At 38.1% G+C, this 27,623-nt stretch overlaps 2 protein-coding genes across 3 annotated transcripts in view; one reads left to right on the forward strand and one right to left on the reverse strand.

Annotated features, from left to right (window-relative positions):
• Nucleotides 1-1,245: 1,245 nt before the first annotated feature.
• Nucleotides 1,246-10,978, forward strand: cacng6b (calcium channel, voltage-dependent, gamma subunit 6b). The gene is made up of 4 exons (XM_053494782.1): nt 1,246-1,704; nt 5,095-5,169; nt 5,945-6,082; nt 6,309-10,978. Exons 1-4 carry the CDS (start codon nt 1,335-1,337, stop codon nt 6,527-6,529), a joined length of 804 nt encoding a protein of 267 aa, XP_053350757.1. The 5' UTR covers nt 1,246-1,334; the 3' UTR covers nt 6,530-10,978.
• A 1,228-nt stretch (nt 10,979-12,206) lies between these two features.
• The window catches only part of cacng8b (calcium channel, voltage-dependent, gamma subunit 8b), a 36,240-nt gene continuing 20,823 nt past the window's right edge, over nt 12,207-27,623 (reverse strand). Inside the window, exons 3-7 of one of the 2 annotated variants that reach the window (XR_008357880.1) lie at nt 22,903-23,127; nt 16,842-16,925; nt 16,076-16,216; nt 12,615-13,917; nt 12,207-12,458 (exon numbers count right to left, since the gene is read on the reverse strand). Coding sequence is in view for 1 of the 2 variants with exons in the window: in XM_053493668.1 (XP_053349643.1) it covers nt 13,085-13,917; nt 16,076-16,216; nt 16,842-16,925; nt 22,903-23,125 (1,281 nt within the window). In the remaining variant the exon portion in view is untranslated. Of the gene's footprint in view, nt 13,918-16,075; nt 16,217-16,841; nt 16,926-22,902; nt 23,128-27,623 lie in introns of both variants that reach the window. The other variant, XM_053493668.1, reaches the window with a different exon arrangement.

Genomic DNA, 27,623 nt, shown 5'->3' on the forward strand with positions numbered 1-27,623 from the left:
TTCAACAATGAGATTCAATACATGCTTTTGCAAGCGCTTTGTGGGTTCAGCGCCATGGCTTCAGCGGTCAGATGAAGGCAATGTGTCAAGGAAAAAAGTACAGAAGCTAGTGATCTAATTTTAGGGTTAATTAGAGGCACTCATAACAGGTGGACAATAATTACTTTATCTTAGCTTACCTTAACTTAACTCAGTCTGAACGTGAATGGCCCATACCAGGTCTGGTCGCTGAACTTCGATGTGCTTGTCAATCAGTGGCCAACCAGGAGAGAAGCAAACACACACATGCACAATGGAGTGCTGAATGTTCTTTGGTTTATTCACAGGACAAAGTGGTTTTGAGCTATTTCCTGAGTGAATACTGTAATGGGTTTGACAAGCAGAGAGAAAACACGGGGACCGGATTCCACAAGCACGACCAGTCTTTATTTAGAGCAAGGTTAAAAGTATGCAGTCTTAGGGAGATTATGCTGTGAAGCAGGACGGTGGTTTGGGTCGCGACAAGGCGAGCCGAGCAGGTGAGGGCAGGTGGTGTGAGTCAGACAGAGACAGCGTGGCACACAGTGAGCGCAAGAGTCTGCAAAGTCCATACAAAGTACATACACGCCACAATACAAAGAACATATGTGTCACATCCATCTGTTATTACACCAAAGAACATGAACCGTTAGCGTCCTGTATAGAAATCTGGGGCAGTGGACCATAAGTATTGGAAATATTGCTGTGCAAGGAAGAGCCCAGGACTTAAGAGAGAGAGGGTTGCATGGGCCAGTTAACAGCAGTACTATAATATCTTAGGAAATAAGCCTTTATTCACCAGGAAATCTGAGTGTGTATTTTGTCACTCATCAGATGTAGATGAATGTGTTACACTTTGTGATTAATTGTTCCAAAGATCTAAAATAATCAGTGTGATTTTGTGTTTCTTTTCAGACTCATCAGAAAGGAATGTTTATCTGGTGACTACTGATTGACAAGACGATCTCTATCCTGCATTTCCTCCTGTCTTAATCCTCCTATAGTTAGTCTACTTATTTGTCCTCTGACTTTACTGCACCACTTTACCTATTCTTTTTTTTTTACATTTCCATCCATCATTATTTTTTTTCATTTCATAATTTTCCCTAATCTTTCATTAAGAAGATAGATAACTTCATTTAAATACCTAACTGATTCATCTAAGTTATATTTATTATTTTTCTATCTTTTTTTTAATATTTTGACTGTTTTATCCCTGTGTTTTTAATTGCAAGGGATTTGATTTGTTTCATCCTTTTTTTATCTCCCATTTTACGCCAGCTTTGTTATACCCATTGTTAAATCCTGCAGATACAATGTGGTCTAACTTTTTCATGCAGCAGGAAGAAGATGCCCGAGTGGGTGGGCATGTGGGAGCTGGGGCTGGGGCCAGTGCTGGGGGAGGGGGTGGACGCAGCAAAAACAGACCTAGGTCCTCACGCATGAGTGAGAGCCAAGAGGGCAAAATCAAGTTGGCATTTTTTGTTGCCATTGTGGGTGTGACTCTGACTGTGCTGGGCATGGGCACAGAGTTCTGGGTGGAACTGGCACAGCCCAAACATTTCCAAAACAACGAGTCCTGTCAGTTGGTGCACTACGGCCTGTGGAAAGCCTGCACTCGTACACTCTGGGTGTCTGACATTGACCCGGAGAGAGAGAGCTGTGGCCCTGCAGAGCTGCCTGGAGGTCAGTGGTCTCTCTCTCTCTCTCTCTCTCTCTCTCTCTCTCTCAGAGAAACAAACACATAGACTTAATGTCCTACATCAAGTTCCTCCATTATATTAAGACTTTCTCTACTCTATAAAAAAAAAAAATAATAATGTAATGAATTAAATGATGTGGTGTGCTGTTTCAGGAACAACATGATGGTGTGATGCAGGGTGGTGTGTTGTTTTAATTCCACTTCCAAAGCAATTTAGGGGGTTATAAATATCTATTTATAAATATGGCATATGCATTTTCTTTTATAGTTACATGTAATTTTTTGTAATAACAGATGTGACATGCAGTATGTACAGTAATGTCCTGGTGTTATTTACATTACTACAGCTATAAACTATTCTTACAGTTTTAAGATAACAAATTAATGGATTAGTTGATAAATGTAATGCAGAGTGTGTTCAAGTCAAACTGGGACTTGTGATGAAATTTCCCATGAATGAAGGCATCAAGCCATTTGATTTTCAAGAAATTCAGTAAAACATTTGAATGGCCTTTTTTAAAAGGCCATATGTCCATGAAAGACAATCCCGGCTGAGGTGCTTCAGAGTCCACTGTAGTCACTGAGTGAGTGGAACGCCTGATCCGTAAAAATGGCTAGATAACTCACCAACGCATCTTTCTGTGGGAATTGTGCACATACAATACAGTAACACCACTGGCACATTACAGGAACTTGGCTATGTTATTGCCTATAGAATTCCAGATTTCCACGTTTGGGTCTGTAAAGGAGTTCCTGTGAGGCCAGTGTTTCAGACATGTAGCATGCAGTAAGATAATGCTCCAGTGTACTGAGAAAACGTTCTCCCTTATTCGTTTCCAAGCACTAATGAAACACTGAAATTAGTGCATTAGTGTAGCAGGGGATTATACAGAGAAATAAAGAGAGTTTTTACTCTCGGAGATGTGTTCTCTTATCGAGTTAAGCTCTGTTGTTATCAAAAGTCCTGGTTTTACTTGAACGCCCCATGCAATCTAAAATTATAACAGCAAGTTTTTCAAACCTTTATTATTATTATTATTATTATTATTATTATTATTATTATACTACATGTGCACTTGCATATTTTGCAACACTATTCATGTTAGCAGATTTTTGTCTCAGTTCACCATCACAATGGATTTTAAATGTACTACTTAATTAGTGACTGAAGTGTAGACTGTTTGGGAATTAAACAAAGTCGCTTCATTTTTACAGGACGGATCAAAAGTTATTACCAAGAAAGATAATCATAAATGTAAGAATTTTTAACACTTTGCGGCCCATAGACATCACCAAATGCTGAGTTCCTTATCCTGAGTTGCTCATTGTTTGTGGCTCTTTCTACCTTCAGTTTTGTCTTTAGGCAGTAAAAAGAAGCTTAGTTGGGTTGAGGTTATATTGGCCCTTTAGGAACATTTTATTTCTTTGCCTTGGGTTGCTTTTGCAGTCCATTTTGGCTCTTTTTCCATCAGTACTGTGCAGTGCTGTCCTATCAGTTTTTCTGCATGTGGATTCAGAAGTCATCCTTCAATCTTGTTCCATTGTTGATAATAATGTGGTATGATTTAAAAAATAATCCCTACATTTCCTCCTCTTCACTCTTCTCTTGCCATAATTCTGGTACAGGTTAACCTTGCCTGTGGCCATTAGTACTGTCGCCATGCACCTCCCGGATCCGGGTTCAAATCCCAGCCTCATAAGTGTGTGCATGAAATTTGTATGTTTTCCCTGCGCTTGGTGGGTTTTCTTCCACCAGTCCAAAGACATGCAGGCTAATTGGCGTTCACGCAGTGTGTATCTAATGTAAGTGCCCTGCAATAAATTGACACCCTGTCCTGGGTGTATCCTGCCTTGTGCCCAAGTATCCTGGGAAAGTCCTCAGGGCCCCCTGTATACAGGATAAAGAGGTATAGAGGATGAGGATGGTTAATCTTACTGTATTGTCCAAGTGGGCAGATTTTTTAATACAAGATTTCCAGCTAAATCTAATCTGACCTTTCTGTTTTGAAATGTTACCAAGCATTTGGATCTTGAGGTAAACCCTCTGTATTTACATTCATGAAAACGTCTCTTGATTGAAGACTTTGTCAATGATGCACTTGCGCCCCTCCACAGTGTTTTTGGTTAGATGTTGTGAAGGGGTCTGTCTTTACCGCAGAATGCATTCGGTGATCACCTACTGTGGTCTTCAAGGCTTTGGGGGTTCTAAGCTTACTGATGCATTAAAAAAAAATTTTACCGAATAGTTTAATTATCTCTCTGGTATGGTTGGTTTGTTTTTTAGCCTAATTAGGAGGTCTCTTTATGATGGCATTGATTGCATATTGAGTTCCCATGAACAGCCCCCAAATGCCAATTGACCTAGTTCTCCAGACCACAAGTGGTGGTGGTGTACAGAAGACACCTGACTGAATATGTAAGCATGTAATGAACCCGAATATTTGAAGAAAAACTAGAGGAAAAGAATTATATGGCATTTTATGGCATTCATACTGTTGCCTAAGGTTGCAAGGCCATCATTTTTACAAAAGACCTACACAGGTAATACATACGGAGGTAATACATTAACCAAGTTACTCTATAATGAACTTGGCATAACTAAGACCAGATAAATGCATGTATCTCGAAGTAGCAGTAAAGTTTACTGAGCAGCCCGATTACTTCTATTACAAAAAGTACGTTTTATAGGAAGTAAGTTTTACGCATTTTAAAAAGTAAGTTTTTCCTTTTGCTTTCTCTATGTACACTGCGGCTTAATGTCACAGCAATCTCAAGATTTTCATATAGGTTTTATATGTGTATAAAACTAAAAAGCTGAACGAAACTGCTGAACAAAAAAAAAATATTTGATAAAATTTTGGTGCTATATAAAGTAGCATTTTTTCCTACAGACTTTTAAACACCTTGCTACCGCCCAACATCATTTAAACACTAACACAGAAGCTTTGTGCCCTACAATACCTCCTCTTGGTCTCTTAACCCATTTTAAGAAACCTGAGAAGGAACACATACATGTTTAGTCTCTCTTTGGCTTCTTCACATCACTCTCATTGATTAATGTCCTATAATAGCATGCATTATTATTTTATTCATTACATACTGTATTTAACCCTGATAAATGTGCAATTAAGGGGTGAGTCCATGTGATTCCTATACTAAGCCCTGCTAATGTTATATGTTTTATGTAAAGTATATGTTTTTCATAATTCTGGACAACCATCATACATTTTAGAGCAATATAAATTAAAGCTTGCAAGCTGACCATTCACACTAAAGTGCTAACAGATGAGTACATTAATGAGTTTTAATTGTTCTGTTACGAGTGTCATCTTACACTACATCTCTATGTCTCTGTCATGTTTTTCTTTTCTCAGAATCTAACTGCACATACTTCAAATTCTACACTTCAGGAGAAAATGCAGTGATTTTTAATAAAACAACAGATAAAAGTAAGTTTCAACAGATTATTGAGCAATATCACAAAGGAGGGGGTTCTGTTGTACTGAATATCAGAATGTGCTGATTAAGAGTTTCACTTCATATTCCCACTTATTACACTTCAGACTATGTGCTGATATTCAGTACAACAGCATGTCCTTGACTGTGATATTGCTTTTATAAAACAGTTGTACGTACAACAGATTTTGATGTATTATGTTGCGCCACCAGCACATATCGTTCTGGAACTGGCCGAGCTTGCGACCGGCGGTAAGCGACCTACAGTTGGTGTACTTAACAGAGATGAAAGTAGTTTTAAATTCTTACTGGTACTATTTAGGCAAAAGGACAGTAGAATAAACCTTGAAGGTGGTAGACAGAAACTTAGGAGATTTACTTTATATTTCCACTTGTTCCACTTTAGACCTATTTACCTGAGTTTTGTCAGTTAGCTGCTTTCCACTCTTTCCAGTACTGCAGACTGTACCGAGCTACTGTTACCCATGCCGGCAACCAACAGTTAATGTAATTAATGGTAGTTGGAACACATGTGACATGGAGTGATAAAAATAGTTACACATCCCATAGCTGCTATGCTCTATAGTATAAAAGTAATTGAAGTTTCTTTCTTTATTGTCTCTGTCCATTGACTTGTGTTTTAGCTCATTTGCCTTCATCTTCTGAGATTTCTCAGTTTCCCAAATGACGCAATGACGAAAAAATATTTGAAAGTTTCGATCTCTCTCTCTCTCTTTCTCTCTCTCTCTCTCTCTCTCTCTGATACAGGTTTGAGTCTGGCATCAGCGATGCTGGCACTGTTCGGTTTGTTTCTAATGATGATGGGCTCTGTGTGTATTATCATGTCTCTTACAAAGAATGTACCCTTCCTCCTCAAACCTGCTTCTGTCTGCTTCCTCATCTCAGGTGACCCTCATTTGTAAAATTTTACATACCTTTTTGTACATCTGAAAACTTGTAGTTTGTCAAATGTACACTTCTGAAACAAGATTTAATAAAGATTTTTCATACTAATTTCTCTTCTCAGTTCAGTAAGCCCTTTGCAGCCAATTGCAAAAACTTTCCACTTTTTCATATTTTTCATGCCTGCATCTCATCTCTTGGCTTGTCTCTTTCTCTTTATTTCTCTCAGGCATCCTGATCTTGGTGTCTATCCTGGTTTTCCACCGATCGGTACTGGCACTGCTGGCGAGTGATCACAGTGTCCCTCTGCACTATGAGCTGTCCTGGTCAGTGGCGTGTGTAGGCTCGGCCGGGGCCATCCTTCTTCTTGGCGGTGTTCTTTTCCTGTTGCTTTCCTTACCCTACAATCCTTTCAAGAAATGCATAAAGCACCGAAATAGCAGTGCTTAGGAAAACTGGATTTCTCTAGAAATTTAAGACTGATTGAAAAGACTGGCAATTGTGCATAAGGTTTTATGAATTCTTGCAATTGATTGACACCAGAATTAGATCTTAGAAAATGCTGAATTAAGCACTGAGTGGCCACTTTATTAGGTATGCTAGTAGATTAGATCTTCAGTTTGATTTTTATTAGATAATAAACACCGGTCAGCTGTGACTGTCAAAGGATATAATCTAGGGTTAGACTAGGGTTGGTTGAAGTTGCATTTATGATGCCACATTCTTTTTCGTTTTTCTTACATCAAAATTTGTTTTGGAAATAAAAAGTGTAAAAAATATGAGGGGCGTTTAAGTGAAACAGGACTTTTGATTGTGCAGAACAGTTATGGAAGTAAAGACTACCTTTATTTCTTTATATAATCCCCTGCTACGCTAATTCTTTTTTTCCAGTGTTTCACTAGTGTTTGGGTACCATCAAGGTAGAAAGTTTTCTCTGAATGCCAGAGCAATGATTGGACTGCCTGCTGAAATACTGGCCTCCCAGGGACTCAATTATGGTCCAAACATATGTTAATTGCTTTGGGCGAGGTCAGGACTATACAGGGGATGTGGCCGTAACTTCCAGCTCGGATCATCGGATCCGGGATCATCGTTCACAGATAAACAGCCTTCTATAAACGTTTGCGCCATTCAAATATTTTACTGTGGCTAAAAGTCTCATCACTACTGAGCTTGAAGTAAAAAAAAAAATAATAATAATTGGTTTTACTTTTATCAAAATCCTGGTTTGGCTTGATCACCCCTCATAGAAGTTCTGAAATAGGTCTTGGTTTTGTTTAAAGAATGGAAGTGCGATGTATGTAACATTGTGGTCATAGTGGAAAATGATTGTGCAGAATCTTTCAATTGTTCCACTATTAAACACAAATGAAATCAGGTCTGGTTAAAAGATATAAAAAGATCTACTAGGTATTTTTTACAATTATTTTCTCCTGTTGGCATGTTAATGTTCAAAAAACATTAGAGAATTCCAGCTCGGAAAATTTTCAAAATGTGAATGGAGTTGTAGATCATGAAAACAGCATTAGCTCTGTACAGTATCCGGATAATGGCTGACTTACTGTATAACGTAATGTTCAACTTATTAGTCAACCTTACATGACTTTAAAGTGTTTATTGCATGTTAAACTTCAGCTGTTCTGAAGGACCTTAGTTTGTAAATGAAGTGTGTTCTTTAAAAAAAAAAAAAAAAAAAACAACGGCTGGTTAAAATAGCAGTAAGTGGGATTTATACATTTTCTTGTCCTTTGCTTTTATGTAAGACAGCCCACCTGTCAGTCTGGAACATTCCACACCATTTTAAGTTATGTTCATTTTCCTTCATATTTTGTCAGATTTTGCTTACTGCACCTGAATTTTCTTTGCATTCGATCATAATCATTCCCAACAGGTTCAAGGGGTGGGCTTTGTCTGGAAAGGCTCGAAAGCTCTGGCAGGAAAATGCTTCAGAGCACTGCTACACTGTATATCCTTTGGTTAGAATTTGGTTAGAGGGTACTGTATTTATGGTGGTGGCCTGTAAGTGCAAAATAATGGATACAGCACATTGGAGCAAAACCTAAAACATGACAGCAAGTCTGGAAACACAAAACACAACAAAAGAGTGCGTCTTATTTGGATTTTTTATATACTGAATACTGATTGGCTATGGTGTGGTTCAAAGATACAGTAAAAACGGCAGAAATGTTGAGCGTAAATAAGTTTAATGATACATTTTATTTGTGATTTTTTTGTTGTTCAAATTTAAGACTTAAGAAATTTTAATTGGAATAAGTTCTCGGTTTTGTTCCATATAATTCAAATATGTGAACGCTAAAAAAAAACAGCTAAAAGAATCTGGGTTAAGCAGAATAAATAATTTACCAAAATAACAGATAACTGATGAGTAAGTCTTTTTTTCACAATATATACAGTATAATATATTGTGAAAAAAGAATTACTCGTCAGCAACAACCATGTGATGTTCAACAAAAATGTACACTTTCCATTTTAGGTTCATGCATTAATCATAACTTTAAAAACCTAAACATTAAGCCTAATTTTGTGTCAGTTCCCCTTGCCATAAAACAGCTCTGGCCTCTTGTGGGATGATTTAACAAGACCTCTAGGGGCTGTCCTGTGGTTTCTGGCACCTGGACATTAGCAGCAGATTCTTTACTGTATATAGATCCAGTATACTGTATATCCAGTATATTTCTGTATACAGTATCCAACAAGCTTGAACTCTTTGCCTGCTAAACCCAGTACACATCATTCTGTAATGCATTGAGTTTTCTGATTCCTTTCTATTATAGCCAGCATTACTGTAACTTGTGCTACAATGGCTTTGCTCTAGGCTTGGCATAGAGAGGCTGACTTTTGGTCTCCACAGGCTTGAATGAATCTTGTGTGGCCATCATCATGTCACCAATATACTGATAAACAGTATAATGGATAATCAATGTTATTCACTTCGTCTGTGTTGTTAGTTTTGTGGCTGAATGGTTTATCACTGTCTTTCCTCAATTTGTTTGTATTTATGCTTTTGTGGTTTCAGGTGGCATGGTTGTTAGTGTTGCCACCTCACACTTTCAGGATTGCGGGTTTAAGTCTCATCTCTGGTCTGTATGTCTGGAGTTTTCATGGTTTCCCCATGCTTTGTGGGTTTCCACTGGCTACTCCGATTTCCTCCCACAGTCCAAAGACATGAAGTGTAGGGCTGATTGGCATTTCCAAATGGCCCATAGTGTATCACTGGGTATGAGTGTGTGTCTGGGTTGGTTCCGAGTGCTTGAGTTCCGTTGGATAGGCTTTAGGTCTCCTATACAAAGTCAGTGATACAGTATGGAAAGTAGATGGATGGATGTTGTGGTTCTGATTTGCTGTTGAGTTCTTGGTTTTTATTGTCATATTTTGCACTTGATGCCACTATATTTCACTTAATAAACAGGCCTCTTAATGTTGTTTTTGTTTGTAGTCTGCTATAGTAGCAAAAGCTTTCTTACTGAACTCTTAGTGATCTACTGTACATACTTTCTACCTTCTAACCTTACCTTGTCATATTTAGGTCTCCTAGTACTGTAGATCATTGCTTGGTGATTGTTTAGTAGTTGGTTAGTAGACTGAGCTGGAAGAGCTCAAAGTGTGTTGGTGCTGTGGGTAAAGGGTTGCAAAAATGGAATATGATGAAGTTGGAAAAATAAAAAGACATAATTTAGGAAATTTTCTGTCTCACAGATGAGGGTACATTAAGGAGACACCTTTGCTACATTTTTATAATTATTATTCTATCCAGAATAAAAAGCTCAGTGTTTCTCCTCTCAGCAGTAAGCATGATCTTGCTTTGTACATGTAAAGTATTTTCCTATCAGTTCCACTGTTAAATAATTAAACAGAAAAAAAAACACAACTACAGTACACAAAGCAAGCTGCTTAGTGACAGTTACAGAAAAGCTGAAGGAGGTTTATAGAGCATGGTGCAGGTTGGACCGACACTTTTGATATAAACGCCGTTTGATTTCATTAACAGCCAGCATATGGTGCATTATGAATACCCATTATGGGTTAGCAAAAATCAGTTCAGCTCAGCAAAGCCGGTGTCAGCATTTAAACCTTCAAGTTAATTTTAAGTCACTTGCAGCATGTCGTAAATAAATAACACGAAACCGTTCTAAACTATGGAGCCCCTTTGGTGATGTTTGGATTAAAGATAAAAATTTCATAGCTATGAGTTACAAAAGTGTGGGAAGGAGATACTATGTTATGGCTGCAACTTAATAAGACATGGGAACAAAATAGTTTAATGTGTGGTCACAACCTTATATCGTTTAGATTCTTGTAAACTTTAGACACATTTGACTAGAACTGATTTCATTTCTAACCGTTAGTATGGAAGTATGATTGCATTCTCCAAAACAACAATCATCCTTAAACTACTTAATTCCCATGCTTTTTTAATTTGTGACCATAACTTTGTATGTATCTCCTTCTGGCACCTCAGTAAGTCATAACCACGGAATTATCATCAAAGGACTCTGTATTAAACCAATTAAAACCACGCTCACATGTACGTTACACTGCTTTGACTACTGCTTTAAATGTTTCTTTAAATGCAATGGTGAATGTAATATTTATTCTCTCTTATATTGTGTAAAATGTGTGTTCTTTATGTTCTTGCTATATGATGTATGAATGTAAATTATTTTTATTTGCTCTGTATTACACAGACCTTACAGCCAGGCTGTAAATAATGTCTTTATATTTCACTCTGGAAAGCTTCTTTAGCATTTTCACCCTTAATTCATAACGCTTTTTTCCCCCCAGTTCCTTGTTTGTTGCAACACATACAGTACAGTACTATACTGTATGTCACTTTCGCTGTATAGTTTTGCTTGAAAATTAAATCTTTTTTTTCGCATACAGGATCTCTCTCCCTTTCTCACTCACTGTCTTTTCTATTTAACTTGGGTTAAAATTAGTGCACGGTTCACAGGGGGACATAAAGATTGATGCGGCTAAGAAATATTATTCAAGGGTGTTACCTATGCACACCTTATCTCGTTTGCACGTCTTTCAGAGCTCTGTTGCTATCTGTGGTGGTGTAACGCTGAAATTACTGCCTGTTTGAAAGATTCCAGGTGATGCTTCAATACAAAAAAGTATGCTTTAGGCTCTAGTGCGTTTTTCAGAGAAAAAAGTTTCCTGTTTTAACTCCTATAAGGAATGAAACTGAATAAATTTTTTCTTGATTTTGTTCCTTACTGGTTAAACATAAACCAAAGGACAAATGACATCACACAAAAATTGTCTTGATGTTTTTTATATATATAGAAAAATCGTGCAATACAGTGTTTCAGTTTATCAGACATGTGGATAAACTGTTTTTTGTGTGTGTGGATATATCTATAGTCACTACATATTTAGATTTGCTCAGATGTATGCAGTCTGTTTGTAGTTTTTGCATTTTCATAGTGGTTTAAAAAAAAGAAAAAACACCCCCAGTTGCGAGATAGATAGATAGATAGATAGATAGATAGATAGATAAAGAGAGAGGGGGAGAGAGAGAGAGAGAGTGAGAGAGAGAGTTGATGGCTGTTTTGCGCTCTATGGCATAGTGTCCCATGTTGGCCATGTTGACTCTATATAGATTGAGCTTGGAGGATCGCTCCCATATGTAGAACCTCTCATTGGAAGAAGCAAAAAGGTCAAAGGTCTAACGGGTTCAGGTGCAGCACAGTGAATGTTCATTGTGTGGGAGCCTGGCCATGGGGATGCTGGCATGGTCACATGGCGCAATTGACACAAGTCTGATCTGATCCAGAAGGGGGCTTTAGCTGGACAGGGTCCAATATATATATATATATATATATATATATAGTTACTCAAGCTTCCCACAGTTTCTGTCCCTCTGATTACATAAATGATTTATCCTGGCCCCAGTTGCAAGTGACCTCAAATATATTTATGCATAATGACATTGTACACTGGCATCAGTTTCCGGACTCATTTTTTCTTTCTTTTATTTTTTATTTAATTATTTTTTTCTGCACACATCCCTTGGTTTTCTTGATCATGTAGAAAGCACAGTTTTGGATAGAAGATATAAATCACTTTACAATTCACTGTCCTACAGGAACATCTATGTTGTATCTTTATACAAATATATATATATATATATATATATATATATATATATCTCCCTCTTTGTCCTAATGAGGGATCTCTGTAATCTGGTAATGCCCCGAAATTAAGATTACTGCTACTTTCACAGCTACTAATGATGATCATAACAAAAATAATGATAGGACGGTCAAATTTGTTAAAAAAAATAAAATAAAAATTCCACCACTCGGTCACCAGTTTTCAGTCCATCAAATTCTAATTTCTTGTGTTGATAGAACTGGAAGACAATATTCAGAATAAACAATTATGTTATCAAAGGTTAGAAAAAGAAATTGATTCTAAAAATAAATTAGATGCTTCCTACAAAGTTGTTTTTAATGCTAGGCATAATAATAATAATAATAATAATAATAATAATAATAATTTTCCTCACACATATTATAGACACTCATGCTTCTGCAGTATCCACTGTATCAGAATCACAGTTGATGTCTTGAAAATGATTTCCAACATAAAGAGCTAGCCACTGATTTTGTTTTCTCATAATAACAACGACAACAAACCCTCTAGGAATGCACTTGGACAACCGTTTGCTTTAATTTCTATGAAAAAATAAAAAGGGTAAACTTCACAGTACAGTATCCAATGATGATAGTTCACATATTAAAATTTTTTATAAAACTAAATGAATGTTGTAGTTGTTATTATGAATTGTCACTGGTTAATTTTTTTTTTTTTGTCTGAAATTCATTTTCCAGAAAGTGAAACAGAATATCATTTCAGACAGGGAGAGACAGAAGGAATTCAGAATTTCTCTGCCTTTTTTCTTTTTTAAACTTGAACACAACCTTCATTCAGCTTCCGCTATACAGGATTCACACTCTCTTCTGTCCTGGTCTCTCCCTACACCGGTGTGGTTTTCCTGTTTAGCGTGTTGGAATTGCTCTCCGGCTTGGCCAGCCTGTCGAGTGTGCCCATCCCTCTCTCCCTCTCCACTGTGGATGATGAGAATGGCGGTGGTTGGGACGAGGGTGCCGAATTCCCGCTTGATGTGTTCTGCACTCCTGCTGGATTGTGGGACTTGAGAGAGGGCAGTGTGCCGCTCATCATCATGGTTGCTCCTCCTCCCCCGCCGCTCTCTTTGGGAAAGCAGTTATGCAGCTGGTAGAGTGTGGCACGATCCACGGTGCCATACAGCGGAGGTGCACCCAAAGCCCCCAGTGCACCCAGTTTGGGGTCTCGTGACAGGGTGTAGAGCGAGATATCACCTCCGGGTAGGGCTGAGTGTGAGCGGGAGTGTGAGTGTGGATTAGGCAGGGTGGAAACAGAAACAGGCCCCTGTGAGAGCAGTGCTGAGGGGGGCAAGCCAAAGCTTTTGCTCCCTGGTGGGCCACCAGCAGCGGGTGACGGGTCTCGTGAGCCTCTGGACGGCTCGGTAGAGCGTGAACTGGACCTTGAAGAGCGGCGGCGGAAACGGTAACTAGGCAGGCGCAGCACAGCGTGCGTTGTGCTCTTGAAGATGTCGGTTCGTGAGCGGCATCGAAGCTCCTTGTTCTTCTCAATATAGATGTTTACGGCCAGAACTCCCACCATCTCAGCCAGGATGAACGACAAGCCACCAAAATAGAAGGACCATCCGTATGAGTATTGCCATTTTTTATCCTCATCCTTCTTTGGAGAGATGTCACCTAGCGCCGCTGAGATGTACACAATCACGCCAATGATGTTGCTTAAACCTACAGGTCAACACAGGTTTTTTGGAGCATTTCAGATGGGTTGCTTACACAAAAATTATCCAATTACAAATAAACTCCTGTATCCTTTACAATATAACAATCAAGTATCTACACAGGAAAAACACTCTACAGTGTAAACCCTTAATAGGGCATTTGTAATTGCGTTTGTAATTTTTTTGTATAACATTTCATTGCTGTCATTTTTTTTGTTTTGTTGCAAATCGAGGTTAGTAAAGTTACCACATACTGTACTGTATACTGTAGTTTTCACAAAGTGGATACAGGTAGTCCCCGACTTACGAACATTCAAGTTACGGACTTCTGCAGATACGAACTGACCGTCCTAGATGCAAAAAAACCCGCAAAAGTAGCTCATGTGTATTGTACAAAAATAGACACTGCAGTTCACCAGATACCAATATTTACAATTATATACAATATTTTCAGTGTGTCAGAGAATGTATAAAATGTCTGGTAAGTCTGGTATACTGTATTTGTGTGCTACTCCTCCTTCTACTCCTGCTCTCTTGTCGGGAGTGATTCTTTTCATTTTATTTAATAATTTTTATTTTATTAATGATTTTTATATTAATATTACGGGGTTGTGGAACGAATCATGGGAGTTTCCATTATTTTCCCGTCTGGGATTCTCTTTGTGATTTAAAGGCGCAGAGATTACGGTTTTTGGTCACATGATGGTAGTGTTGAAAAGGGGACCGATTTATTCAATTGGTGTAAGGATTAATATAAGACTCACAGTGTCCGACGTACAAACAAATCCGACTTACGAATGTATTACTGAAACGGAACTTGTTCGTTAGTAGGGGACAACTTGTATATAAAAATACTGTAATAATAATAATAATAAGAAGAAGAATATGCAGAAAGATGAACTCAAAGGTGCATTTATTTAAACATAAAAATGTAAAAAAAAAACAAATATTTATTTTCTTTAAATATGTTTTTTTTTCCTCGTGGTAATGTTACTGGCATTTTACCAATTGTGGCTCTTTGCCTGATTAAGGGGTTATCACAGGAGCTTCTGTCACTGTCAAAAACTGCAGTAATTCATGCAAATTCCGAAACGTTACAGTTGGTTGACAAGTTAAGATAAAAAAGGTGTCTGTTATGCTGTGGGAAGCATTTCCATTTTACTCTTACTCACACACACTTTACTGAACTAGGGAACCAGTATAAATTTTGTTTTCCATTGACGGGTCAATGTTATGAGCCCCCCATTTTTTTTTCTTATTTTTTATTCATTAGGAATAAGAATTTTTTCAAGGCTAATTAAGCTAATTCCTTCTTACTGTATATTAGGCACAGCCTAATTACTGCTTCGATGCACTAATGAAGCCGACTAGTTGAGTTAAAGGTTTCACCTTGAAAAGAAATTTATGATTCATGGTTTTACTTGTACAGTATACATACATCAACAAAATGGGACAGATTCTAATTATTAGTGATGGTAAGTTTGAATCATTTTAGTGACTCATTCTTTGAATCTTGTTCATCAAGATAAACAAATCTTTTTTTTGAGTCATTTAGTTATTTTCGTTCTTTTGATCAAAAATAAAATAAAATGTTACATTTTTAGTAAACAGACCCCCAACACATCTACATACACAAATGTTGGCTATAGTTACAGTAATGAAAATATTACAATGCAGCTAAGGACATATTATAATAAACAGAATAAGTACCTCCCACATCTTCTAGTCTGAGTCGTTGACAAAAGAATGAACGACTCGGTATTTGAAGACTCATTGAGAAGAACAGTTCAATTCTGTTTCCTGTGTACTGCACTGCATAGCGTCTATGGGAGTCACGTTGCAAAAGAACGAACGATTTAGACCAAAGACTCAAAGACTCATTTCTGTTTCCTGTACATAACCTACGGAAGGTTTGCGATGCTTTAGGCATGCACGTCCAGTAGAAAATGAACGAATCACTCTCCGAGACGTTCAAAAATAACGAAGCGTTCATGAACGACCCATCACTACTGATTATATCTCATTTAGAGAATGTAGTTACTAGTCCTACTAGGTTAGTCCTACAAAAGCAGCCAATGAGTGTACATCCTAGTTAAATGTGTCTCATACAGTATATTGTCATCTAGATGTCAAAAAGAGCGAACACAGTGAGAAGATTTCCAAACCTGCAGCTACAAACAGGATGCCAGCTCCAAGTATGATGTTCCTCTTGCTCTTGTAGAAGCGACTGGCGGCAATGCACACTCCTCCCATCAGCAACAAGATTGCACTGAGAATAGGGAAGATATTTGAAGCCCGAACCACTCCTACAGAGAGAGAGAGAGAGAGAGAGAGAGAGAGAGAGAGCAAGTCGGGGATAAAGAAGGGATAGGGATGCGATGGGGCAAAGAGTTTCGGGTTAGGTATTAAAAATTTTAACTTTTTCTATTGTGAGAGAACCTTAAAAATCACAAGGTTGCAAAGAAGGTCGAGTTCAATTCAAACAGTCACAAACTGAATTATAAATAAACTTTTAATTATCCTGTGACATCTGTGTAATTTAATCATGTCTCCTCAATGTGGTTTTATCTTTTTTTTTTTTTTTCCTGCTGAGAAATCCTCAGGAGAGAAGCTGTTTTTTCTCCAGAGTCTAAAATCCCATCCGAGGATTAGTTTTGCAGGCACAGCTAAAGCACATGACATGAATATCAAACGAATGCCAGCTAGGATGCATGCACACACACGCATATATGAGCGCTTGCATGTGCATCCGCCGTAATCACCGGCTATACTCATTTATCAGACTTGTCCAACAATTCACAAAAACTACATGCACTTAGTGTGATTTCTGCAAAACTAGATTTGACAACATCTCCTGTGTTACAGCTCTTTTACATAATCCTACTCTGCACCCTTCAACAGCGCTCACAGAAAGTAAGGAATGTCTCTTACTTAGGACGTACTCTGCTCCATCGTGGTCGAAGTCGGCGTCTTCTGGAAAGTGGTTGATCTGAGAGCACACCCCTCGTTTCACACCTATATTAAAGAGTACAGGTGATCGATATGTTGCTCTGCTTATCGTTATTCGAGCCTGTGTTGCACCAGTTTGAAGCATTCCAATGGCACTCTCTCTTCTAGCATTGTCTAAATCATCTAAATGGGGCATGATAGTTTAAAGATAAAAGGCATAGTCAGAATGTTTCCGTTACTTTGGATATCAAACTGCTCTGTATATTCACTGCTCTTCTTATGAAGATGTAAATCCTGTTCTTCATAAAGTAACGCTTTACTAGCATGATGGTAATTTTACTATGTCTTAATGCAATAAAGCAAACAAAATGATGAATTAGAATCTGGGTTATCATAACATTAAAAATTTTGCATTTTTTTTATTATTAGTGCTTTTGCCCATGAGTGTATATTATACCCAAACATGAGCTTACTATTAAACTAATAAACTCAGGAGTGCTGAGTTCATTAAGTTTTATTACAGTTTATTATGCTTACATTAACATTATTCCTTTAATCTGTCTGAAACCATTCTGATTAGAGATTCCAACTTAACTGTTTACATGGACACTGATCTGTGCATTTACACGCTCAAAGTATTTGATCAAAACATAACTTTTTTGACATGCACAAAGTTCTGGAAAAATAACATAAGAAGTCCTCCAATTTTGAGGTTAAGTTTAGCTTTGCATATTTTTCAAGATATCAACCCTTCTACCTTATGATCGAATACAAGAATTTAGTCACATCTTTGATTGGTTAGGTGTTTGAAACAGGTGTGAAAAGTGTTCCTTCCTCAGACAGAGACCTAGTGGATAAAGAACCAAGGTGGGACAGGTGGGAGAGAGCTTCTCTTTTGAATGAGCCCAAAAATTCACCTCCCAGAAATGTGTCAACTAACGTAACCCTTATACTGTATGGGGCAAGCATGCACAGAAATAATACATTTATTCCAGCAAGAGAGAAACAATCAGATCAAGTGTTTACATGGGTAATATTTACCTATTTGCCCCTCATCCAATCGGGAGGTGTTTACATAAGGCAATTTTATTCCGATTGAGCTGTTATTATGATTATTAGTGGAACATTAAGTTCCTAGTTATTGATCATCAAGCATACTGTTAAAGGTGAACTAAGGTGAAACTAGAGGGAAAGGCTTGGGATTTTGAAAGTGTGGAATATACAGTAAGTCGAGCAGTGGCAGCCTTTCAATAAGGGCGCTGGGACACCACTTTTTAAAGTTAGGCAGAGAAGAATGCTTCTTTAACATTTATTCATGTAACATAATAATTATGGTAAATAAAGTCATTTAGTCACAATATTCCGCTGTATTGCTTAATAAATAGTTCATTTGTGTTCGTGTACGTGGGGCGCCAGACAAACGAGTGTCTATGTTGGCACGTACATTTTTGAAAAACATGTGACTTTAGGCTGAGCTCTTATTGGATTTTTTAAAAATCATCCTTGGGGCGCAGCACTGTGCACCCCGAAGCCTTCCACTTTTGTTCTAACGAATCAATATTGTTTTTAAATATTTGGGCTCATGTGATTGGACCATCCTTAACAAGTCTTATTAACGGTCAGCAGATTGTTAGTTAATGTATTGAATAATAATCGAGATGAAAGCCAGATAAATATGAGAAGAAATTCTGTAATTTGTATTGCTAAAATACCCCTTCGCAAGGCGATCGGACGAAGAAAGTAAAAAAGCTGAAGAGCCGGACCGGATCGACCTGATCTTCTAATTAAGCAGCAGCCAAGTGATCCAGCACTTCTTACAGCTATTTACAGGCAATTACTACAGTAAAAGTTCAATTTTAGTTTTGTTTGCGCCCCCCCAAAATTTTTTTTGCACCAGCTGCCACTGAAGTCGGGGTTCCTAAGACTTTAATGGGTGAACTGTAATAATTACATGAACTGTGATTTTGTTTTGGTAATATACATTTTCCTTTTTATATGACAGCTAATTTTAAAAGGTTAATCAGTTAATCACTTTTTTAAAAATACAACAGCTGTTTTCGACCTATATAGTGCTATAAAATGAACCCAAGCCAATAACGTTTTATTGCTGCTATAATCAATTCCAAATGCAGCCTGCTCGGTCTCCCCTGCTTATAGCCAATGATGATAATTACATGATGAGCCAAATCAGGCACTTTTTCTTCAGCAGGTAAAATGCTTACAAGCAAAAATGAGACATTCAGCTTGAATCAGATAATCTGACAGGTAAATGAACAATCTAACTACATACATTTTATGGATAAAAATACGAGATGAATTATACTGTGGACAAATCTGTAAAATATCCACCATCCTGAAATAAATCCATCAGTTCATTTGCAACAAAGTCTTGACTGATTTGTCTAAATCATATAAAATATAAACTAACCTACTAAACCCATCATCTCTGTTGTTGAATGTTCCACTCTATCCGAACACAGAGCTTTGGATGATAGACACACAGGACTCTGCACAACACAACTCATCCACAAATATATACACATGCAGACACAGAATGGCGCCCTGGAGTCATGCAGGAGTTGGATAGCTACCCTCTCCAGTGCTGGGGGCCTACTGTTGACACACAGACTGACGCAATATGATGACACCATGACTGGTGGTGATGAATGGAGTAAAAAGTGTGATGTAGAGATGAAACACAGGCGAAAGGAGGTATGGGCAGGTGTGAGGGAAGGTCTTGGGTTCATTTCACCACTGTCTTTTTTTTTTTATTTCCTCATGGATATTAGTCTGTAAGAAAGAAATGGAAGGCACAAAAGGTAAAAGAGTCAGCACAGTCCCTGTATTAGAAACCGGCCTCTCCAGTTTGATTCGTGCTTACAGATCATGCTTCTTTCTGGAGACAGGATGGCTCTATGGCTGACCCATAGTGACACCTCTGTCCAAACCCGCTGTCATTTCTTGGAAATAAGATCTTGAGTGTTTTGTTCCTGACCTTGCACATTAGTCCCCTTGTGGCCTTGAGCTGCTGTATACGCTTAAAGACATAAAAGCAGCAAACTGACTCTTGCCCTCCAATCTCAAGTGTTAGTTTTAATGGAAAGCAAGAGCACGAAGTTATGTTTTTTTTTTCCCGTCTAGAACAACCAAGTTACTGTAAATGTCTTGTACAGTATGTACCAATTTACTGTAAAGCCCCTTAGACAGAAAGTGTAAGCGCAATTTTTTTGGCACTGATTATGCAGGATAAAAATGGATCCTCCTTCCACTTCATCTAATCTCAGAGGCCCTGCTTAGTGCCCTTCTTGCCTTCAATCCCTGGGGACAGAGAGGATTACCTGACCTCTAAACTGTGCCAACCATGCACCACGGCATCTGCCGAGAGAAGAATAAGAAAGTATGAGGAAAGAAGGTGTAGTAAAAGTCGCAGTGGTAGAGAGAAACAGAAACGTGCTGCACAGATTAGAGTAGAGAGGAGTAGAGATTGGGAAAGTGATGAAAGTAAAAGGGAGAACTAGCGAGAGAAAGATAGAGGTGCAGCAGCAAAGTGAGAGCTTATCTTTAATTGAATGCTTTGTTGTTATGGAGCTTAGCCATGAGGCTAAATTAGAAGTGCACAATAGCTGGGTAGAGCCTGAAAGGAGGGTAAATGTGATGAAGGGATGAGTGAGAACATTTGCTGTGGAAACGCAACACGCCCATCCATGACTATCATCCCTTTTAGCCTGGTTCTTCAGATAAACCACGAATAGTAGTTTAATTAGGATTTTGGTGATTTTCCTCTCATTGTCTACGTCAGAGACTAAAAATACAGGTTTCATTCAGGCCCAAGAATTGCAACGGCCTACTGTGAATTCTCACTGTGTATTTATAAAAGATAAATATTGCATTAAAAATCTAATATGAATGGAAGCTCAAGTTATTTAAAATATTGTTTTACATAGTTTTGTTCCCATGTTATAATATCAGCCTTGGTACTTCACTCTATCAAACAACTGCAACAAAAACACTCATTTGTAAGCACTGAAATACAGTTGATGTATCAAACTAATGAATTTATCAATGATCAGTTGATTTCCTGTGTACAGTATTTCAATAATCCATCATGAAAAACACCAAATGATTTTAATTGATAAATGTTTCCTAAATACGCAATGTTGCATGTTTTTTTCAGCACAACTGGCCAACATGGTTGTGTATGGCCAGCTGGAACTGCTGGCCAAAAAATGGTTAAAATTTGTACTAAATATACTGTAACTTTGAAAGATTCCAACTTGAGTTAGCTGAGTGCAACTGCAGAAGCTTCTTATGAATCTTAGCTGAACTTTGGAATGCATTTTTTGCACAGAACAAGGGTTGTGGAATTTGGCCCCAATAACTTAGTGTGTGCCTAGCAGGAAAATTTATATTGACCAAGACATACATTAATGTACTAAAAATTAATCCAGTTATGTATCATAATTCATTTGTGTCAATTCGTGTATTGCCACGTTTTCTTTTTGCATTTAAAATGGTAAAATGTTGCTTTTTCTTTCTACAGTGGAACCTTGGATTGGGAGTAACTTGATTTGTGACCATTTTGCAAGACGAGCAAATTTTAATATAAATTTTTACTTAATAAACAAGCGAGGGCTTGATATATGAGTAGTGCGCATGTTCTTTGTCTGCCGAGTGTCATGTAATCACAATTAAGCCAATGGCTCTTATCTTGCGCACGCTGCGGGATTGTGGGTAACCATTTCCAGCATTCAGTCTTTTGAACACTCAGTTTATTTTGTGTCAAAGTGTAGTGATTGTTCTTTAGTAACTCTACTGCAACAACTGCCTCCGTGAAGAAAAAAAAGTCTGTAGCAGAGCGAGAAATTCTGTTTAGAGGAGTGATTCCACTAGAGTGGGTGCGCCTGCATTTTACCTTTAAAAAAAATCCAGACAGAGCAGTGATTTTGTTAGTGTTTGCTTTGAATTAGAGCATGTGTATTTGTGTAAAGCTGAAGTAAGAAGAGGAGGGAGGGAGCTACTGTGTAGGATGGATTTTGCACACACACACACACACACACACACACACACAGTGTATAACATTGTAAGGTCTATTAGAGAGATCAAGTTTCTAGAGTCTCTCTCTGTTAGAAAGCACTGATTCTGTTAGTTTGTTTACATGCGTAAATGTCATTAGAGAGGTTAAAGAACTTCTTGTTAAGAAGTTTCCTAACAGAGCAGTGTTTCCGTTAGTGTGTGTGTATGTGTGTGTCTGTGTGTTTGTGCCACAGGTGCGTGTGTATGTGTATGTAAAAGTCATCCCACACAGTAGCCCTTTCCCTCCTCCTCTCATCTTACTTCACACACACACACACACACACACACACACACACACACACACACACAGAAATGTTAATTTGTTTTATTTTTACTTTACATTTTGTATTAATTATTTTATATGAATATTTTTGAGCTGTGAAATGAATCGTCTCAGGTTTCCATTATTTTGTATGGGGAAATTTAGTTTTAGATACAAGTGTTTTGATATACAAGCATGAATATTTTGATATACAAGCATGCTCGCAATCCAAGGTTTAACTGTAATTATAGAGGTGGCGCACTCTAAACTATTCACATATACACTATATTATGTTGGCAGGCAACAGAGCGTCCTATGTGGTAGTATTTGCAAAGTTTGTTTAGAATTATAACAAAGTCGAGAATTTTTTTAAATCAAATCGGGATATATGTAAAATTGTGGTATTTAAAAACTTGCAATAAAAATCGACTAATAATATCTTATCGATTGTTCTCTGGTGATTCCCATTGTTATTATATGCACTTTAATTTATATTTTTTTATTTATTGACAGACTTAAAAAAATGGTTAAACTGACTATTAATTGTTCATCGATTAGTTTACCTAAAACTATGATCTATTATTGAATGGTTATTAACTCCTGTTGCTAATAAATACCTCTAACCTTAATTCAAATGTCCCTGGCTTATCTAACTGAACCTTTCCAATTCTAAAGACTGCATATCCCAAAGACAGCAGAGCTCCTGACCCTCAAGGCAGCAGATCCTCCAAAGGCCCGAGTGTGTAAGGGCTCCAGGGTCTTTTTTGTCCTTGTTGTGTGGGTCATCCTGCGTCACATTGGCTGTGCTGTTGCAGATCAGAGCACGAGAGTAGAGCCAATAATCTGTCCCAATTGCCACCGTCATCAGGCCAAAGGAGGCGAATGCCCCCACGATGGTGAGAAGGATCTGGATCCCCTTCTCACACACCATGCCTGTGTTGACATATGGAAGAGAAAATAGGAAATAGTAAAGAGAGTATGAAAAGAGCAAAAAAAGAAAAAAGTAAGCGAAATATTGGAAAATGTTTTGTGATTGCAGAAAAAGGCAATGAATGTTAGTAGTTTTTACAGCATAGATTTGTACAAAAGATAAATATTGACTAATACTATCAGTGGCAGCAATTACAGGTGGTGGACACTGGCATTTTTGCAGATGATTACTAGTTAAATAAGTAACTTTGGTTCTGTGAAACCTGAATACCCACCAAAGAGGCTGAAGCTCACTCAGATAGTTTATTTTTTTCAGGCGCACACATGCCAAAATGTTCTCACTGGGTCAACAGTTTTTGATTGACCATAACCTCTTCTGATCATCCAGTTTCCATAAAACCACATATCACTCTTATCACTCACGCTCTATACCGCTTAACATGTACAGGGGCCCAGAAAGTCTAAACCCTATCCCAGGAGACTTGGGGCACTGGGCGTGGTGCAAATCCATCGCAGAGTAGCACACTCAGTCACACTCTACAGGTAATCAGGAAACACCAATTACCTACGTAACCTGCATGTCTTTGGACTATAGGAGAAAACCCATCAAACATGGAAAGAATATGCATTCACAACCCACACACACAAATATACATACCTGAGGCGGGACTTGAACCTTCAATCCTGGAGTTGCGAGGCTACATTGATAACCACTACACCACCGTGCCACATATACATACTTATAATTCTATTTCACTAGCCGTGGTGAGAATCGCCTGAACAACCTGTTCCTAATGTCATAAGAAACCAACCAACTTTAGGACTTAGTGGAATGGTGTGAAAATTACTGCTCATACTCAGACCATGGTAAAAGGGGCTATGTTAACCTTGCAGAAACAGTAGAAGGTACAAGGTGACATCCAGGTAGCAGCCAAACAGATGTCTTAGAGTGCCACAACACATGAAGTTCATGAGAACAAGATAATCCTTGTAGAGTGGCATATTAACTGCACTGGAAATGCTGTTCACCTACCTGTATAGGCTATAGTGATGATAATTACCTGTTAGTCCAGTTTGTGTGTTTGGACTCCCACAAATCAATAGTTTATCTGTTGGTCAGATTGTTGCTAAATTGCTGAAGAAAGCCATTTTACCCATTAGCTGATTTCAGTGATGCTAACGGTAACTGGGTTCACATGAAAAGCATTTAAGCAATGTGTAAAGCAGGCGCTGATCATCAACATGAACTGGTAAGAAGAACTTGAGGACCACACTACCCTCATTTTGAGCTTCCAGTCGTATACCGCACAGATAGCCTAGAGATGTACTGTATGCTCTATCAACACTCTTCCACATATATGAACATTCAGGTGTCATAATTTACAGGGTAGGGAGAGTAAGCCATGCTTCACCTTAGAGCACAGTCGACTGGTTCCCAGTCAGTGATGGTGTGGCATCACTGGGAATTTATGTTGCAATCTTCCAACAATTTTCATTGTGTTCTGATCTTACCCCAAGTAAGATCAGAACCGCAAGAATCTTTATGCCCCCTAGTCAGTAGGGAGAGTATCCATGACAAATGTGGGGCACAGGTAGATGGCTGCACATGCATCTTTACTGACCTAGGCCTCATGTCCATCTTGCTAAGTAGAGAATGCATCTCTCTCTTTGGGTCTAGCTGCAGCCTGATAACCTACTTCTGAATGTCTCTTCCATAAGGCCCAAGAGAACTACCACTGCAACTGGAATCATAGATGGTGGCACTCTCAATAAGGGCCAGACTTGTACTTAAAGATCTGACCAGATGCCAAGTAATTTCTGCAAAAATAAATTAAGTTCCACGATAGCTAGCTTTCTTAAGAATCTAACTGCACTTTGATGAATTACCTAGGGGCACTTTACTAAATGGATGATGCACTGTATTATGTGAGACTAGCCAGTACTGTACATTTACTGGATAGTCTGATCATCGGTGGGGAAACACAGGAGCAAGTCTTCCAGTTTATGGTCATATCCCGAAACCTTTGGCAATCTGCATGAATTGAGTTGCTGCAGAGTGAGGTAATAAATTACAATTTTAAAGAGGAATCTCTCTCTCTTAAAGGCAAATCTCAGAATTTGTCATTTGAGATAATAAGTACATACTATACACTACCATTCAAAAGTTTTAGAACACTTGCAAATTTATTTTTTGTTTTGTTTAGTGATTTATTTTCTACATTCTACAACAATACTGGGGATTTCAAAACTATAAAATAACACATATGGAATTAGGTAATTATGTAACAACAAGAAAAACAAGTTAGTTGTTATTTTAAGACACAGAGGTCAGCCTTTCTGTAATAGTTCTTGCAAGAACAGTATTGTCAAGTGCATTTGCAAAATCCGTCAAGCACCATAATGAAACTGGCTCTCATAAAGACCATCCCAGGAGGGCGAGACCAAAACCTACCTCTGACGCAGACGAGAAGTTCATTTAGAGTTATCAGCCTGAAAAATGACCAATTAACAGCACCTCAGATTAGAGCCGTTATGAAGTCTTTACAGAGCATAAGTAGCAGAAACATCTCAATATCAACTGTTCAAAGGAGATTAATGCATTTTTTGGACGCCTTCAGCATTCCTTTACAATGTAGAAAGAAATAAAAATCAGGAACCATCATGGAATTAGAAAGTGTTCTAAAACTTTTGAACGGTAGTGTATATCCATCCATTTAGGAACCTCTGCAGTCCACCCAGGGACCATGGAGGCCAATGGTAACCATTGGAGGTTAATGACGACCAATGTATTCATTCCCATTTTGTACCACCCTGGTAGGACCTCCGGTTAACATTTACACACATGTTTACACACTCTGGGCAATTTGGGAATGCCAATTAGTCTAATCTGCATGTCTTTGGACTGTGGGAAGAAACCAGAGAACCTGAAGGAAACCCACTAAGCACAGGGAGAACATGCAACAGACCTGACAAAGTAATCGAACCTGGGGCCTAGAGGAGCTGAAATACAACGGTATTTCAATGGACTCTTGAGAAATCATTTTCAGACTTTCAAGGACTTTTTTTGGTCTTGAATTTGGTAAGTTTTTGTCTCTCATTTTTAGTGTAGCCTCTGTACCAGACCAGTTTCATAGAATTTTTTATTCTTTGCTAAGCCACAGAGACCTATGAATCATTTAAGCTTAAAAACGTCTACTTCTAACATGATCAGGTTGGAACAGACGAGAGGGGGAATGAGATTGCTGCTGAGGCTGTTAAATTTTTTATTTTTTTTAAATTATATCTTTAGGCACTTGGAGCTTGTTATAAAATATGCATTTCCATTTCTTTAATTGAATCTACATAATTGAATTTAATTTAATATGAAGAAATGAGGGTTGGCTCATGACTTTTGCACAGTGCTGTACAATGTGCAGATCCACTAAGAAGTAAGGGCTATTAGAAAACATCTCTTAAATCAGATGATAACTGTGATTAGATTTTTTTTTTAACCATTATTCTTCTGAACAAGAAAGTACATTGAGTGCTGAACCATGGGGTCTACGCTTTTAATCATGCCCCTGTCCAACAGGGAACAAACATTTAACGTCACAGCCAAAAACAACCTGATGGGGAAAATTAGGGTTTTGACATTGGTTGTTGTGTTAGCAGTCCAGCTAATGGAGCAGTCTAACACTGAGCAGCACTCAAACACTGCGGTGGTGCTTAGCCACATGCCCACTAGTTTAGTAGATAATGGGGCATGTAAAAATCTCTGAGTCACTAGAGACACCATGATAAGACTACCTACTGAGGAAAATGAGGGTGTACAGAGACACAGCTCCAGCCCTAGTACTAGTGCATTTATGAATCTGGCTAAAGTAGCAGGTGACTATGCAAACATGGCACAGTAATATGTGTGAGGCTCACTTGAGCTTGCACGCTAGTCAGAAGACCGCAAAGACTGGAACTACTTGTAAGCAGAGAAAGACCCAATGAGAAAATGCACTTTAGCCAGTCAACATGGAAATAAATGGCTACTGCATAAAATCACATAGATTACTGGTCAAAAGTTTGGATACACCTTCTGTTCCGTATTTTTAAATATGGCTACATTTTAAAACTATTTATAACAATATCTCCAATATTGTTCTAGTGTCCATGCATGATGGATGCATTACTTCATAAGCTTCTTTTTTCCATTGCTTCAAAGTCCAGTATTTATTATATCTAGCTAATTGAAGCATTTTATCGTGATTAGTCTTATTAACTAGTGGCCACTGGTGATGGTTCGTACATAAACTATTCGTTCTTTTTGAATGAATCTTTAACGTGACTCAGAAGAACGAGTAGTCGCAGAGTGATTCGTTCATTTTCTACTGGGTGCGCATGCGCAAAGCATCTCAAACCCTCTGTAGGTTATGTACAGGAAACAGAAATGAGTAGTTACCTTTGAGTCTTCTATTCTGAATTGTTTGTCATGTGACTCCCATGCATGCAATGCATTCAAAGGAACGAAC

This window comes from Clarias gariepinus, chromosome 4 (assembly GCF_024256425.1).
Source record: "Clarias gariepinus isolate MV-2021 ecotype Netherlands chromosome 4, CGAR_prim_01v2, whole genome shotgun sequence".
In the NCBI taxonomy this organism is placed as follows: domain Eukaryota; kingdom Metazoa; phylum Chordata; class Actinopteri; order Siluriformes; family Clariidae; genus Clarias; species Clarias gariepinus.